The 16,926-nt window shown below is 36.1% G+C and overlaps 2 protein-coding genes and 1 long non-coding RNA gene across 7 annotated transcripts; 1 reads left to right on the top strand and 2 right to left on the bottom strand.

Moving 5' to 3' along the window:
* Positions 1-864: 864 nt before the first annotated feature.
* P5CDh1 (delta-1-Pyrroline-5-carboxylate dehydrogenase 1) lies at positions 865-10,951 on the bottom strand. The gene is made up of 7 exons (XM_043423561.1): positions 10,131-10,951; positions 7,016-7,229; positions 4,790-5,224; positions 4,192-4,602; positions 3,899-4,077; positions 3,630-3,818; positions 865-3,501 (listed from the first exon to the last, which is right to left on the bottom strand). The coding sequence occupies exons 1-7, from the start codon at positions 10,172-10,174 to the stop codon at positions 3,267-3,269; spliced, it is 1,707 nt and encodes a 568-aa protein (XP_043279496.1). The 5' UTR covers positions 10,175-10,951; the 3' UTR covers positions 865-3,266.
* On the top strand, positions 7,642-13,359 carry LOC122413320 (uncharacterized). The gene is made up of 3 exons (XR_006261536.1): positions 7,642-7,850; positions 8,654-8,728; positions 13,227-13,359. It is a non-coding gene; the product is annotated as an uncharacterized lncRNA (long non-coding RNA).
* On the bottom strand, positions 11,210-16,867 carry MED24 (mediator complex subunit 24). Of its 5 annotated transcripts, none has more exons than XM_043423553.1 (13): positions 16,590-16,867; positions 16,047-16,253; positions 15,711-15,836; positions 15,269-15,605; positions 14,507-14,932; positions 14,161-14,347; positions 13,719-14,091; positions 13,147-13,595; positions 12,955-13,047; positions 12,477-12,767; positions 11,810-12,257; positions 11,543-11,691; positions 11,210-11,430 (listed from the first exon to the last, which is right to left on the bottom strand). In XM_043423553.1, exons 2-12 carry the CDS (start codon positions 16,158-16,160, stop codon positions 11,545-11,547), a joined length of 2,991 nt encoding a protein of 996 aa, XP_043279488.1. In that variant the 5' UTR covers positions 16,161-16,253; positions 16,590-16,867; the 3' UTR covers positions 11,210-11,430; positions 11,543-11,544. The 5 variants fall into 5 exon arrangements, with proteins under 5 accessions (XP_043279488.1, XP_043279487.1, XP_043279485.1 ...); XM_043423552.1 differs by having other exon boundaries at positions 16,620-16,867; XM_043423550.1 differs by having other exon boundaries at positions 16,629-16,867.
* Positions 16,868-16,926: the final 59 nt, after the last annotated feature.

Here is a 16,926-nt window from a genome sequence, read left to right as displayed (position 1 = left end):
AAGTATTCTGCGCCTTTTCCCCTCGCTTCTCATTGTTATCGCTCTTCACCGCGAACGTTTTTAAGTGAATTTTCAAAGGGGGTAGCAATTGTTGGCAATTTTGCAGGGAGGCATCGAACCCGCGCGTTGCTTTTATTGTCAACGAGTTCGTTGCCCGCTTCGTTCTTTATCGAGCTGAATTTTCATTTTCATTCGAACCACCGTCGAAACAACACAAGCATTCTTACTGTCCCGATCATCGCGCGTGTATAAGCAGCTCCGAAAAGCTTTTTTTCGAGTGACACGTTCGACGTTTCTCGAAGCATTCCCCAGCCGATTAGGTAAGATCTGTGAAATTTTCAGTTTTCGTCATTCGCGAAAAGATTCATTGTCGTCGTCACCGTTGAAACACAATTATTTTCAATTTTTTTCCCAAACCGCCCGAGGCATGTTGTTTTCTTTTACGGAATACTAAAATAATTTCTGAGTCCAATGAAGTTGTGCTGGGGAAACGTGGAAAAAAATATATCGGTGCATTGAATCGACGTGTACTTTGAAATTGATTTTAAACGTTTATTTCCCTTACGAACATTTATCATATTTTTGTACCCATTAAGATAGATCCCATTTTTCATGTTTCAACCACACAAATTATTGTCTTATGCGTAAGCACGGTTGAGATGATACTAAAATCAATATCGAGCGTCGGAGTAAGATAAAATTTGTAGCTCCTTCAAAATAACAATTTTTACGCACGCTTCAACTTTTCTGTAGTAATAAGTTACGGTCCAGCGTCGTGTTCACAAGTATAGAGCAAAATTTATTTATATATACAAACGAGAAAAGCACTCTACTGACATACTATGAGAATCAAAAAGACGAAAACACAGGATACACGTATTATTTTATTGCTATTATACAATTAAATAAATACTATTGATATAAATAAATAATGGGGTCACACTATAATTGTTTATGCGATAAAACCGGTTATAGTTCTCTCATACTTGCTGAGATTTCTGATCACAGCTGGACAGCTGTTCACAGAACCTGAAAATGAATAGATGGAAAACAGCATAATGCCACATTGTTCTAACGTTTTCAAATTCTGTGATCTCTCGTTCTCTTTTTCGTTTCTTCGATGATCCGTGACCCCCGTGCGTGTTTTCCATTCGATCCTTTTCTCGTTTTTGTCTACCGGTATCTCATGAAATTTCTCGCATTTTTACCATGGCTCATCTAAAAATCTAATAATCCTTGAGCTTGATATTTCTTATGCACAATTGTACAAATGGCGCATTGCTTTAAAGCGGAAAACATTACGATCGTATTTACACAATCGGTTAACTTGTTTGCATCAACCGCGGTCACAATAATTCATCATTTTTCATACATTTAGTTATACGATGCTGTCGATTATAGACATTTCAAATGATAATGATAAAATGAAAGAAACAAATGCAGAACGGAGCAAATTTTCACATCGACAAGGAACGAACCCGTTCGACTCATTTTTTTTATCTCGTTTCAGATTCCATTTTGAAACCAAACTAAACCTTTGTAATAGTTTAACAGGAAATCGAAAAAAAAGCCCAGAATATTCGAGTTATTTTACAACGAAAATTTCCCAAGGCTTTAAATATTCTTCTTTCTGGGAATTTCAATGATTTTCAAATTTAATTACAATTCCGCTTCGATTACTCTCGTTTGCTTCTTTTCACGAGCACTAAATCCTCTATATAAAAGTAAATAATAAAAAAAAAAAAAAAAAACATTTCCTCATTTTTTTTCTTGAACTATAGTACGACGTACATGCTATTCACGTCAGTACACCGTTTTCGAGAAATTCGAAGCGTTGTAGAAAAAAAAAACGCAAATAATAAGCTCTAACAAGCTCGTAATAACAAGTGTTCCTGAAAGAGGATTAAAAAATAAAAATGTAGTGAAAATGCATTTTCGACAGAACTCTTTTCGAAATGTTTTCCAGTTCTGTTTATTTCTTCGTTTCTTTTTACGCCTCCAGCCCCCCAGAGCTTTCGACGTAGCGTATTGTCTGTTAACAGGTCAATGAGAGAAAAATATCTATGACGTTTTAAATAAATTGTCTGCATCGGGTTTTTCGCCAATTCGTTAAAGAATGGGATTTGCATTTTTTTCCTACGCAAATTTTTTGTGATCATCTTCGATGAAATATATTATAACAAACGTAAAATATTTAACTTAACGTAGTATTTTGTAAAGATAATATTATTCATTCGGTTGTAGAAATAATGAGCAGCGTTAATTCAAAATATGTATACAAAGCCCGGAAGTTTCAAGAGACTTCATCACACCAGAGGGTAAAACATAGTAAGGAAAAGCCAAAAATCTTTTTATCCTGAGTTTGAAACCTTTTTTTAAATTTAAACGGAATTTTTCAATTTTCAACGACCGACTCGTCAATTCTTTACCCATCTCTTCCTCTTTCCTAAACAAAAACTCTTCCCATCGGACATCTGGAGATAATTTAATCTGTATTTCACAACTGTCTGTCGAGAACGATCATGCGCAGGCAGTGACAAATAGTAGGCCTCTGAGGAACAAACCTTTTGAGGAATTCAAGATACTAATACTTAAGAAAAGGATCAAAAAAATAAAATGGCGCAAGGCTTAAATCTAATTAACTGTAGAAACCGATACAGAAATCAATATGAATAACGAGTTACGAGTCTCCTGTTCTTCGTATGATTTTTCAACCAAATCATGCAAATCTGTTTTTCTTTCAATACCGTTTTACCGTGTTTGATTGACGAAAAGATGGACGAAATAATCTATTGTTCATGCAAACCGAAGTTTATGTCGACTCGAACATTCTAGTGCTCGACATATTTTTCAACTGCGGCTTTGGTTTCTATCGTATTTTTGCTTTTTAACAAAAGTATGAATGTTTAAATCTACTATTTGCATACTCAGCCAGCAAGCTGCGAATTCGTTAAACTGTCTTTACATCTTATACACGGTTAATATATTTCTGCTTTGTAAAACATACAGAATTGAATAGTATATCGAAATAAACGATTTTTATATCGGGTAAATGATGAATTGACGAGTAATGCAAATGATAATTGACAGGACAAAGCGGCGCAGACTTTTACAAGTCGTATAGTATGTTTTTTTGTTCATCAGATTTCTGAAATCCGTGATAATTTTCTGTTCATTCGATATTTTTTCTCCTGGTTTGCTATTCAATTGTATCTACCAATTCTTGTTTTACATCCTCATGTACGAGTCATCAAAAGTAAATGCATTCAGGAACTCATGTACTCATATTTCCAACCCTGTATGGGTACGAACGTTTCTTTTATCGATTGTGGCGATGCCCAACGCAGAGCATAATGAGGACCACCGGCTTTATCGTTTGTGCCCGACATTCTACTTCCACCAAACGGTTGCTGCCCAACAACCGAACCAGTAGACTTATCGTTTACGTAAAAATTGCCTGCGGTGTATTTGAACTCTTCCAGAGCAATTTTTGCCCAATTCCTAGCAAACAAAGAATATAGTTTTTTTTTTTAAATATATGTCAAACTTGAAATATGCTAGATCTCCGAAATCGATCTTGAATCGATATTTCTCACATCATGAAAAATTACGTGGGCTGCAAAACTTACAAATCCTGAGCGAATATAGCTCCAGTGAGGGCGTAAGGTGTCGAACTCTCAACTAGCTTCATCGTGTCGTTTAACTTCGAATCTTTGTAAACATAAATCGTCAATACAGGTCCAAAGATTTCCTCCGTCATGATTTTGTCTACCGGATCTTTACTCTGGACGATCGTCGGTTCGATGAAGTAGCCACAACTGTTGGAGAACCATTCAATTATTGGACATATTCCCTTACATTTTATATTTGCTACTAGTATAATTGAATTAAGACGTACGAATCATCGTAGCCACCACCGCCGATGATTTCGAGATTGGATGATTTCTTTGCATGCTCAATGTAACCAGTAATCCTTTTGAAAGCCACAGCATCGATCACCGCTCCCGTGAAAACCGTAAAGTCTTTGACGTCACCAATCTTTAGTTGATCCCGAATCTTCAACAGGCCTTCTTTGATCTGGAAAAGATAATGAAAAAAAAATATATTGACACTGCATAAAACTTGAATGAAGAAGGTATTAAAATGTAAAGGAACACATGGAACGAAGAAAAATTTTGATAATATTTTTACCTGAGGCCACAAAGATTCTGGACAATACATTCTACTGCAGGCAGAACACTTTTGTCCATTGAATTCGAATGCACTTTTTATTGTACTAACAATGACGCTATCGGGATCGGCACTCGGATGGACAAAGTGAAAGTTCTTGCCACCGCACTCGCCGATCAATTTTGGATAATTCTTGTAGTTGTTGATATTTTTTCCAACTTGACTCCAGAGGCGGTTGAAGGTTGGTACTGAGCCAGTAAAATTAATACCAGATAAATAAGGTGAGGCGGTAATTGTGTCACCGAAATCGGGCCCGTGGGCTGGCACAAAATTCACCACGCCCGGTGGCACTCCGGCCTCTCGACAAATCTTGAATATCCACCAGTTTGAAAGTATCGCGGTGTCCGAAGGTTTCCATAGGACTCCGTTACCCTACAAATAAACAAACAAATCATGATCAAATTCACACTTTACGAATTTTTTTCGTGACTCGCATTGAACATTCGAAAATTACTGCGAAATGAATAATAATTGAAAAATCAAATTCTCGGTAAAATTTTGATGATAGAATTCGTGAGATCGAGATTTAGACAAATGTAGAAAAAGTAATAATGCGAACCATCAGGGCTGGTGTATAACTGAGATTACCGCCGATTGCGGTAAAGTTGAAAGGTGAGACGGCAGCAACGAAACCGTCCATGCCACGATACCTCATGGAATTGAGTGTTTCTTTTGAGTTTGGTGAAATGGGTTGGTATTTGAGCGCCTCTTTGACAAAATACGAGTGAATCTTGAAGAAATCGACGAGTTCGGCTGCACTGTCGATTTCAGCCTGTATTACAGTTTTACTTTGTCCCAGCATCGTTGCTGCATTAAGATGTTGTCGATATTTGTTAGCCATGAGATCCGCAGCCCTGAGCCATATTTCCAAACGTTTCTCAATTGGAACCTTTTCCCAATCTCGTTGAGCCTTGGTCGCAACGTCGATTGCCTTTTTTATAAGCTTTGGCGATGCCCAATGATATTTTGCCACTTTAGCTTTGTGGTCGTGGGGCTAAAACGATATTCAACATTTTTTTCTCAGTAATTTCTTTCTAAACTCACGGTAATCACAGATATTTACATAAATGGACAACCGATTCAGACAACGCCTGAAAACGCGACATGATTTAGCACATCGAGTCCATTGAATTTAACGCTGGTTAATATACTTTGAGGAGGGCTTGAATGATAAATTTTCAAAAAATCACGAATCGTTGTCATGGGGCATATTTCTTTCATATGCTTCGTTGCAATCTGGTAGTAGAGATTCGGACTCTTCACAAAGCTTATCTAAAAGAAAAATATTTTTCACTCGTTTCCGGGCATTGCGTTCAAGGTCGTATATTTTATATTTGTTTTGTACACAATACAGATAAACGCGACTGCTTTTATCTATTTGCTTCTAATAGAAAACTCTCCTCAAAAGCATTTGTTCAACAGCTGATAATAAAGTTGTTTCCTTCCGAGCCTCGGCTTCATTAAAGTGAAATTTCGATTGATCCCTATGGAAACCAGTTAATCTATTGACTCCTACAACATGAGAAATTCATAATTGTTCAGTCCCGAATCATTCAATTCACCGATACCCGTCAGCGATTCATTCATATGACCTGCTAAATGTGCATTTTTCACAGTATTGAGCATGAAAGAGAAATGCTGCAATCGCTGAATGACAAACGTGATGACGTCAACGATACGAAAAGTTAACAAGTTTCCCGTGTCATTTGGAATTCTCTGAAATGCGGGATTAGTCACGAAAGGTACACTCAAAATCGTCGAAAATCGTCGATACTTGGCAAATAATCGATATGAATAGTTTCCCAAACAAAACCATCGTCATATTATCGTCTCCTAAATTCAAAAATGAGTGCAGGGTTTTCCATCGATTGTAGAAAAAAAAAAAAAGCAGTGGACTTTGGGCGCATATTCTACTGTGGAATAGTATTGAATTCAATTGAACTCTTTTTCGTTATTGACAATAGAGTTTTGAGATAACAGTTTATTAACTGTAATAAGGCCTGTTTGAAAATACAATCGTAATTCACCATTTTGAGAGAAGCGTATGTACTTTGTCGAAATTTGTATTGTTCCTGGAAAGAATACAAGCTTCGCAAATGGATTAGAAAATTTTCCAGTGTTTTCAAGGACGTTAATCGGTGTCTTTGGAAGCCAATAAATCGTGTGAAACTGTAGTCAAGTAAAATTGAATTGAACATCTTCCTGAAAAGAAAACGATTACTCAGAGATTAATTTAAGAGCAGTCACAGTAGAATATACCCTCAAAGCAATGGATTGGAAGGTCCCGGAAGCTCAAACAGCATCGTCTCGCTCGCGAATAAATATTTTGATTCCACGTGGCTCCAAGCACATATCGCGACACCTGCGACGCGAATTGAGTGGATCGACTGTTATCGACACCAATAACAACAGTATCTTCCATAAATGCGATTTACCCCCAAAGCAGTTCGGTTCTCACTGGGGGAACAAAAGTTGTTGCGTCGTTAAATAAAAGAAGAAAAACAACATGCGCATAGCAGACATTCTTCAAAATTTTTAAGAAAAATAAAAAACTAAAAGCAACATGAATTCATCAATGGGACGCGCCTATTCGTGGAGCATAATTACAGAATTCTTACGATACATTTTTTCCGACAAATTTATTTTATTTATAACGTCGATCATTCCAAGTATTTTCATTTTTTACCACGATATAATGCCGATTCATGGAACCGTGACGAAAAATTCTTCGTTTGAAATTTTTTAATGCTTCAAGACTCCTGAACTTGTACACAACATTGCTCACCATGACTTGATACTTGACGTCTCCGGTACAGATCTCCTCGCCTCCAATAACTAAAGGCACTTCTTCACACTCGTTTGACATTTTGTCCAAAACTTTTTGGAGGTCAGCCCGTTCCTTGCTCCCTTTTTTGTACGACAAAACTGGCTCGTTTTCCAACGGGATGTCCGGGGGCTTCGAAAGTGGTACGATGCTCCCCAAGCATCTTGCTCCGATTCTGTTTCGAAAAAAAAAAAACGGTCATTTTAAATTTTCGATTTATCTCTTTTTGAAGGGATATGTTGGTAAAATTAAAACTGTCAGAAATTAAAGAAATATGAGAGGAACTAAAATTCTTGAAATTACACTATTTCTCAAATGTTCCTGCTCCTTCTTTTTCAAATAACCGGTTCCTCGAAAGTGATGATAAAATATTTTAAAAAATAACTTTATGGATAATGGAAAAAAATGTTTAGGCACAAGAGAAATTCTGATTTTTCTCTTTCCATGTTCCTTTTCACAGCTTTATCGACAGGAGTATTTCGAATCTCCCGTCTTATCAACCGTTATCAGCCCTATTCCACCGCTGCATGTTCCGTGATGATGAGCTGCTTGAGCTCAAAATCATTCACACTCCGCATTAACCAGCCTATCACGTTCTTCGTGGTTACATAAATTTTAAATCAGTTCTTATCGAGCGGATCCTCGCATATACGAATTTGCATTAACGTGTTGTTTAAATTTCGAAATCGTAATTATTACGTAAGTTTCGATCATTTTCGATGCTATTTTCTGTTTATTGATCCACAATCGTGCACCTCGTGATTATTGAGGTTTTCTATCATCGAATCTACGTATGGTAAGTGATAAAAATGATCTTTGCTTGAAATATACATTCATCGTGTACAATTGATGAACCATGTAACAAAATTTCAATATTTCATTTTAAAAATGATTGAAAATTATTTAAAAACGAAATTGACCTTTCTTCTGAAATCACCCAAGAGACTGAAGTATACCACCAATCAAGTAGTTCAAATGACACGGTACAGATTTATGTTGAGTTATTTAATCATTTTTCTCAATACGAGTAACACAGACAAGCTCAGAGAGCACTTTTATAAGCATCGGTAATGGTGGATCTGTAAATTATTACACATGAGATGCTTATTGATAGGCTCCTAAAAAATGATGGTCATGGTATTCATGTAATCTCATAATTTGAAGAAGCAAACGTTGCAACGTTCATTCCAAATGTCTTTGAAAAATCTGCTCAAGAATGCGGTATCATAACCTTTGCAACAAATATACATTTCCATAGCAGCCAATTTAAGAAACTGTTTATTATTTCACTAAAGAGATTCTGAATCACAATTTTCCAAACAAATGTGTAAATTACCATTGTGAAAAAGAATTTTTTACTCTTTCCCTCGAGTGAGCTTGTCAATTTTCTCTATTGACCAAAAATTTTTTATCTATTTTCATACTTTTATTTATAATATTGAGACACTACTTGATCGATTGCATTTTTTTTCTGTTACGTGTAATTATTTTATAGAAACGTTGTGCAAATTGAGTTCTCCTGTCTGTCGACAATGACTTATGACGTTAGTGCTTGCACCGTTGGATTTTAGCCAAATTTTTTTTTCCTGTGACTTTCAGAGTTTCTTAAAAATACAAGCTATGCGAATACTATGCCAACTTATTGTGGGACTCTGTTACAAACTGCCTGGTTGAGTAAGTAAAAATAATGTTGACACCGAAGAAATGATAAATGTAAAAACAAACAATTTTTCTTAAAAGACAATTCTGGGTGTCGTACCAACTGTACAGCAATTTTTCAAGAAATTCTTCACATAAGTTGTCAAAAGTACAGCCGAACATTATTGGAATTCTAAAAAGTTTTTTTTCTATGTTGTTAACGGTATAAAAATATTTAATTAAAAAATGTTATCATAGTTAAGAAATATTACTACTACAATTAAATTGTCGAACATATCCGTTGTAAATGATGCTGAAGTTTCCAACGTTGGAGTCCAACGAAATGATTGAAAAAAACTCTCCAATAATTCCAGTAATTCTCCTATTTGCGCCAAATTTGCGATTCGTAGTTTTTCAAGCTGCACCAACGATTCGTGAAATAAAAAATTGGTGAATTACAAACGTTTTTTTCGTTTATTTCGTTGGACTCCAACGTTGGAAACTTCAGCGTCGTCCGTTGTAACAACATACATGTCCTAACAATAATCGACAAAAGGCCTTGGTAAGATATAAAGGATAAAAGAAAAAGTTACAAAATGTATAAAAATTATTTCCCTAATAATTTTTTCAGCTGATAAGCTTTCAAAGAACATTTATTAAACCACTGAATGGCTTTCAGACGGTCTTCGGTACATACTTTAGATAACCATATGAGAATAGCTGTCTGGAAATTAAAAAAGAATGGGTTTCATGATAAATTGATTGAAGCGTCAATGTCTCCACTGTCCGTAAATGATCGATGTAATATTTTTAAGAGGAAAAAATGTTCTCCAACATATTTACATTAACAAATTGAGAGAGCAGTTTTTTCAATCAATTTCACATATAGATGCTAAATACTCGTTTAAGTGGGTGGTTGGTAAAAGTTAAGTCTGTCCTTGTAATGGATATTCTGTTTGGCAGACAGGTAAGTATATATATGTGTCTATGCATGCAAATGTGTAAAACTGAAAAATAGGTCGGTTTGGTTAGCTCATCCAGTGGTCTGTGAGTTCATTGACTGATGCAACTGTTGACGAATTACTAAAATGAAAGAAAACTTCAAAATAGGTTCTCGAATGAATCTTTCGAGCGAAAACTCAAGTGATAGCCTAATTTCTAAGATATTTTGAATTATTGATTGGTTCAGAAGTATTTTCGATCGATGTATATAATAAGTCTATAATAAAACGGTGGTACCTATAAATTCCCCAAATTATAACAATTTCGCCGCGACAGTAAATTTTCCCCTTCGTAGCAATAACTCTTGATTCATTAATTTGGTCTACAATAGGCAACAGAGCCATTATGGTAAAAGGGAAAAAAAAAGTAGTGTAGCACAAGGCCGTGCTTACTGAGCGTGTGATAATGGAGTTCAAAATATCCTCATTATACTTACTTTTGACTGTTGACGAGAAAGGCCTGTCGACAAAAACTCAACATGTCGAAATTATTAAAAGAATTGTCCGCTCAAATTCACTGGATCTGTTTTATTTTCAATTATTATCGACACTTTTGATTTCACGTTACACGTTCGGTTATCCGTAGCTAATGCTTATTTTTAACTTGACAACGTGATCGAACGCTCGAAAACCTGTTTGGTTTTTTCTTTTTATTTTCGTAAACGGACGAATTGAATGAATAATCGCGAATTCGAAGAACTCGGTTGAACTAAACGATTGTCGTTTTGACGTGCCGGAAGAAACGACAGCGATCAGCCACCACCGACCACCGTAGCCAAACCGTAGCAATGGTGGAATTATGTTTTTCCCTCTGCGCCTGCGCGCCGGTTCAATCTTTTTTTCTCCTTTTTTTTACCAATGTCGTATAAGGTCGCGAATAATACCTGCGATCCAATCGAGCATGTGCGGTTTTGTGTCTGTTATATTTTTACGCTATGCACGTAGGACTACTGGGAGCATATGTCACTACCACAGCCAAATTCTGTGAATAATAAACGCTATACAAAAATACTCTATTTTCTGATTCTTAGGTATACGTATATGCATGGTATAAAAATAACGGGAAAATGAAATTCTTTTGACTTGGGTTTTCTTTAGCAGCAACTGGCGCTTGAATAAAAAAATAACGGTTCATGACGATCAGCTGTTTGAAACAACCCACATGAAATTTCGAATGTATAATATCAATACTGTCATAAGCAACTTTATTTATATACTACTCTCTTCTGAATTAAATGTCTTTTGTTTTCTTACCATTTTGACGTATTTATATATTACCAGAAATTTCATTTTTACTCATGACCGCCGATGACGCGCGTTTACGGTATCGCTTTAACGCTAAATAAAATGTAAAATCTAGCAATAGTGCTCGAACGTTTGTTTAACTTGTGCAAAAAGAATTGCCTTAAATTGAAATTGTACGATACGAAGAAAAAAAAACGTTGAAATTTATTCAATCTGTAATATGGAACAGCAGAACAAATTGTAAAAAAAATGAAACTAGATTTTAAAAAAGTTGCAAAGTTCAAATCTTTTTTTATTTTGTTCTTGCTGATGCCTTCACTATCTTCATGCTCCGTTGCTGTTCGACGTATCACATAAAATATGTTTATTTATCTCTAAACTATATATAGCTCTTAACATTGTTTTGCAATTTTGAAGACTGTACATTCAATCGAAACTCCAATTTCTAAAATATTGTCACCGAATGATCACTCGTATCTTCACCGAGGAAACCTGCAATATATTAAAACAAAATTATGATTTATCGCCATGGTACCTCGAAAATTTATGAATCAGGAGCCAGGTAACAACGTGGAATTCATTCAATCGTCTGTTGTATTCTCACCGTTATTTTGTCGGTTTAAGGTTGATATTTCTTAACATGCAAAGATCTCGAGCTGTAGCTTTGCGACCAGGTAATGTTTGGATGTCGTATAACTTAAGTAATAACTCAGTCGTGAATAGTTCAGGCAGTGCTTTTAGTAAACAAGGTACCTGTAATTGAAAAATATGAATGATTTAGCGATTTTCTATCCGCGCGCGCTGGGTCACTAAAACCCAAGAGATGAAAAAAAATTAATTCATGAGTAAAAGAAATGAACAAAGTATTTACCAAAGTCTGTGGCATTCCCTCAAGAACAACTCTGGTCCTATCCTTCCCACATTGCACCATAAGTTGCAAAAATTGAAGAATGAAATGAGTCTGTTGAGAAACATCCCCATCTCTTCCAGCCAGGAAAGTGAAAGATTTGAAAAGTTCGTTGAGAGCTGTCGAAAGAGGTTCACGAAGAACAATGGATCGTTGATTATTCGTTGGAGTTTGGGCCTGAGGTGAATTTGCGCTGAATATGGGATTTGTGTCGCCCGATTCGTTTAATCGTAAAATTTTGTTCGCTGGACCACACAGAGTTTCTAGCTCTTCGGCCTCGAGTTCACCGCGCGTTCGTTTTCTGCTGTTACTTCGTGGTGGAATGGAATTACTGTACTCGAGACTCGAAAGGATACAGTAGACACAGAGCTTGGCAAGTTCCGATGACTGAGGCTCTATCAGTTCTTCGCTTCTGTAAAATAAGGAAGATCGAATGATTTTTGTAATTTTTTTGTTTTCTATGATGAATTCCAGAGTTCGGAATAATTGAGGCTTTTATAAATCGTTAGCTCAAAGTCATACAAAATATTATTACCCAAAGTTATAAGCAAATGTGATTTTTTTTTAATGGAAATTTCTTGCAGTATATGATTATGGAATAATACAATAACAGACTAACGAATCAACTTACTGTACAGAATTGTATAGGTATCGAGGTACTACGTGATTGAGAAGATCGAGCGTACAATTTTCAATGTCAAGATGAAATATTGCAAATATCAAGTCTACCGCCTGATTCAATTCTTCTTGATATCTGTATTTGAGACCTTCCTTAACGAGGTTTGAGACGAACCACGCGGATCCACCTGTGTTGAGCAAAGACTCAAGAGCTTGAGTCGATTGAATGTTGACCCATCCTCGTTGTTGAATGTCCAGCCAGACACTTTTCAATTGTTCTAATATCGGCTGCCGAGATATAATGCTGAAGAAAAAATTTTATAAGTAGGCAGACCAAAAATTTTATGTTGGGGATAAGTGTTATTTAAAAAAAAACTATGCATTTTTCAAAAGTATTTCGATCGGTGTGAAAATCCATATAGAATATATTACTACCGAGTCTCTTGATATCTTGAGAATGGGTTTCGCATATTTATTGAAAATTTGATTACTTGTGAGCCATTGAAAGGGCTTTCGTTTTTGATTGAGTTGGTGGGTGAACATCGTACTGCATTTTCCGTATTATTTGAAACATCAAACTGGACCTGAAAAGAAATATAGTCTACATCGTATCGTTTTACCAAAACTAAAGATTTTCTTTGTAAAAATGTCTTAAAATCCAGCACAATGTTAAATATACTAACGTGTCATGTTTGAAATTATCTTGCATTTCATCGGTCGCTAACGGCGTAACGAACTGTTGAACCATGTTCATGGGTTTCAGGAGAGCATCCTGATGCGTGATACTCATATGGGCACAGAGCCAAGCAGCTGCGCAAACTGGTAAACAGCAAGCTGTCGATCGTAAGCCGTCCAAAGCACACTTTACATCGCATGCTCCAACAACTCCGCTCTCCCAGGCGCAGAGCAATTCTTTCACTACTCCCATTGCACTTTGGCAAGTCATGTGCCACTCGACGTTACTCAACTTGCCGTCTGGATCACCAGAATTGATTTGACTGAGAAGAGCATCTACCCGCGACGGATCGACCACCTGCAACATCTTTTGAGGCGATTTTGGCTTGTCTCGTTCTGGCATACATTCACGAGCCCATTGTTCGAAAAAAGAGTCACCACCTTCGTCCAAAACAATCTGTAAAATATTTATATTTTTATTATTTACGTTTATATATTACGACAGAAATCAGTTGGGAACAGTACAAGTTTCATGAAGAAAAAAATAATGAATGTTTACGATTGTTTACGAATAACTCACATCCGATCCATAATTCTGCACGATCGAACATAAAATGAGAAATGATATGTCGAAAAGCATCGCCGGTATAGCTGCATTCTTTCCAGGTACCGGTTCGTTCATTTTGCTACACTCGTTAAATTTGATGAGTTTCATAACGAAATTTTTAAGTTGACCCTCAACAGTAGCGACCGCGAGCATAAGGTCCAAACTTTTGCCATTCAATACTTGACACAACATGCTCAGGAGAGCTTCCTGAATTTTAACATAATCGGCGTCTAGAGTTTTAAGAATACCAGCTAAAGTTGGCTCTGCTCTAACAATTACTTTCATTATTGATGAAGTCGGTGAACTCGACGATTCTAATTTCTGTAATACTGCTGCAACCCCCTCTCTGTAAAATAATAAAATAAATAAATACAACTTATTAAGCTACGTTCTCTCTAGGAACTTTTTCAATTACCTTCTACTGCTCAGCTGCTTAACGTGCTTCTCAGTAACGAGATTCACTTTTTGAAATTCGTTCAAAAGACACTCAACACTATTACAAGAACAAGTAGCATCCATGATGTCTAGGAGGGGTTTGAATTGTAAAAGGAGCTCAAAAGCATCAATCATGTCTTGCGAATACTCGTACTTTTCATCAGCGGCTGCAAAACCACGAATACAATGTATCAAATTTGGAGAAATCACTCGTTGGCGATAATTCAACAAGGATTAGTCTGGACTAATTTGTTTTTCGGAAAATGTCGTTTGTCTGTATTGCAGTTTTGAATCAATCAACAAAAGTATAAACATGGAAAACAAACCACTCAACGTCGTTTGATGAAGTTCTTTTAATATGAAAGGAACTTTGAGAAAAGTCACAGCACCCCATTGCGATTCTTTAACCGTTCCAGTGACATTGTGAAGGCACATTAAACACGCTCTCATAACTTCACTGTACAGTCTTGCATTCGTGTAGCCCTTCAATCGTTGGATCATAAGCAACTGATTCACGAATACTGCCGTCTCGGTACTAGGATTGAGAAGCACTTGTACAGCTAACAACGGCTGAAGGCAATATGTTATCGGTTCCATCGGAACGCTTGCAGAACTTGAATACATGCTGTCAATTTCGAGATTCAACAATTTTTTCAAGGAATCTTCGATCGGGGGTGTTGGTTTTAAATTGTTGTTTGTCTTGTGCAGTGCTTCGATATCTTGACACTTTTTCACTACGTCGAAATAGAGGTCTGCAATGACAGAAAATTATATTGTTAAAAATTTATTTTGTGCACTTCTCTTATAATCAACATCTTATTTTTGTACCAAAAGTCGTTAATATTTATAATCATTTTTGGCTTTGACTATTCGATGAGATGATTTGAGAACAACACTCCTATTCTTAATTGTACCGAACAGTCCTAGAGCATGAACGCTACTAAGATTTCCAATTTTTTTTCGTTAACATTTTTCACTTCAATTTGGATTAATTTTTTACTGGAATTTCCATTTTAAACTGGAAAAATAACTATAACTCCATGTGTGATTTCTGTTTATAATCGGTGTTAAATTAAAATAATTGTCACCTCTATCATCGTGTTTTGCTAAATACATCATAGCATAGATGAAATCCGAGCTGAGCATTTGTTTGAGGATACTAGCCGGCTTGTTGATCAGCTCAAATGTGTGTGCTGGTACAGAGTTCGCCTGTGGCATTTTGGTTAAAGTGTGCAAGTAACACTGGAGCAACCAATGTACTATAGAAAGTACTGATGCTGCAAGCAAATCCTCTTCTGGTTTTCCACGACATGTTATTCCTTCTTGAATCGTTTCTAAGAATTCGAGAAGACATACTACGCAATGCGGTTTGTGAAAAGCATCGTATTTGCTTATCCTCTGAAGAACAGCAGCGTAAGACACTAACTGCAGAGCAAAAACCATAAAATACATTTTCATTCTTTCAGACTACTATTTTCTATGAACACTACAGCATTTTAATTAATAAAGGAAATTAATAATTTCACCAACCTGAGAGCTCAGCGAGTGCTTCAAATACGACAAGACCAAATGATTTGGCCCCGGACCGACTAGAGCTTGCTGCAGTATACAATCTGCCAAGTTGTAAACATCTCCGCTGACACCCCTTGGTAATATCTAGCAATTTGTTTATATAAATTAATCATGGTATTCTTTAATTGTTGTTAGAAACAGGATGTAGGTTCTGCTAGGTAGTGATAGAACCTTCGGAATAATATTTTGCCAAAAATTACATGAAAATACTAAAAGTGTCTAAAAACTGATATTTATAAATTCACTTGTGTAAGAATAACATTTAAACTTCAATTGAGAATAACTTTTACTCACAGTTTTGATGTTAATCCCCCATTGTAAATCACTCCATCGTTCTCGCCATGCCCGCAGTAATAAAGCTTTCAAACTGCTAGTCTTACTTGTTACTTTCGTCTCCATGGTGGACATCGAACTGAAATATATTTATTTATCTAACCTCAGCATAATTGTTTGGTCCTGACACATCACACATTTTATTTGGTTTCCATATTTCTCGTACACCTGCAAAAAGGTAATGAATAAAGCCATATATGGATTTATCAGTAACTAGCTTTCTTAATGTCTCGTTTATGGAAATTTCATTATACCATAGAATATTCAACTACCCTGTTGAAAGCCATTGAAATTATTTTTAATAAGTGGGAGTTCTTTTATAACATAAACGTGTAAGATAATTTCAATGTAAATTCATAATTTTTACATAAACTTGAGTGAAAAATTGACTTGAGTGAGGTTAAATGTGTTTCAGAATATTGGCTCCAATTGTAATGTAGAGAGGAATTCTGAAATTTGTTTATTTTTCCATCGATTAAAAATAACAAATGGACTCATTCGCACTCGTAAATAAAATTATTTTCGATCAATTACAGTCCATACATGAATACCGGCACCCCCGATAATCTTTTTTCCAATTTCAGGTTCTCGTTGCTTGTGTTGCTTGTGTTGCTACCAGTTGCTACTAACGCTACTGACGTAGAACGTAGTTAAAAGTCAAAGTCTGCAAAGTCAACGATTGACGCTGTCTGTCTTCTTCTTCTTCTACTTCCAATTTGGCTAGCGTGCTGGCGTCACGTGAAAATCCGTGAAGCTAGCCTGGCCGCTGATAAAAAGACCGCTATTGTGAGCCGTGTGTTTCGATATTGACTGTGCGAGTACTGCTGTAAACCCTAGCACG

This window comes from Venturia canescens, chromosome 7, assembly GCF_019457755.1.
Source record: "Venturia canescens isolate UGA chromosome 7, ASM1945775v1, whole genome shotgun sequence".
Taxonomy (NCBI): domain Eukaryota; kingdom Metazoa; phylum Arthropoda; class Insecta; order Hymenoptera; family Ichneumonidae; genus Venturia; species Venturia canescens.
The sequence above is the reverse complement of the archived record's forward strand: the minus strand, read 5'-3'. Positions and strand labels throughout refer to the sequence as shown.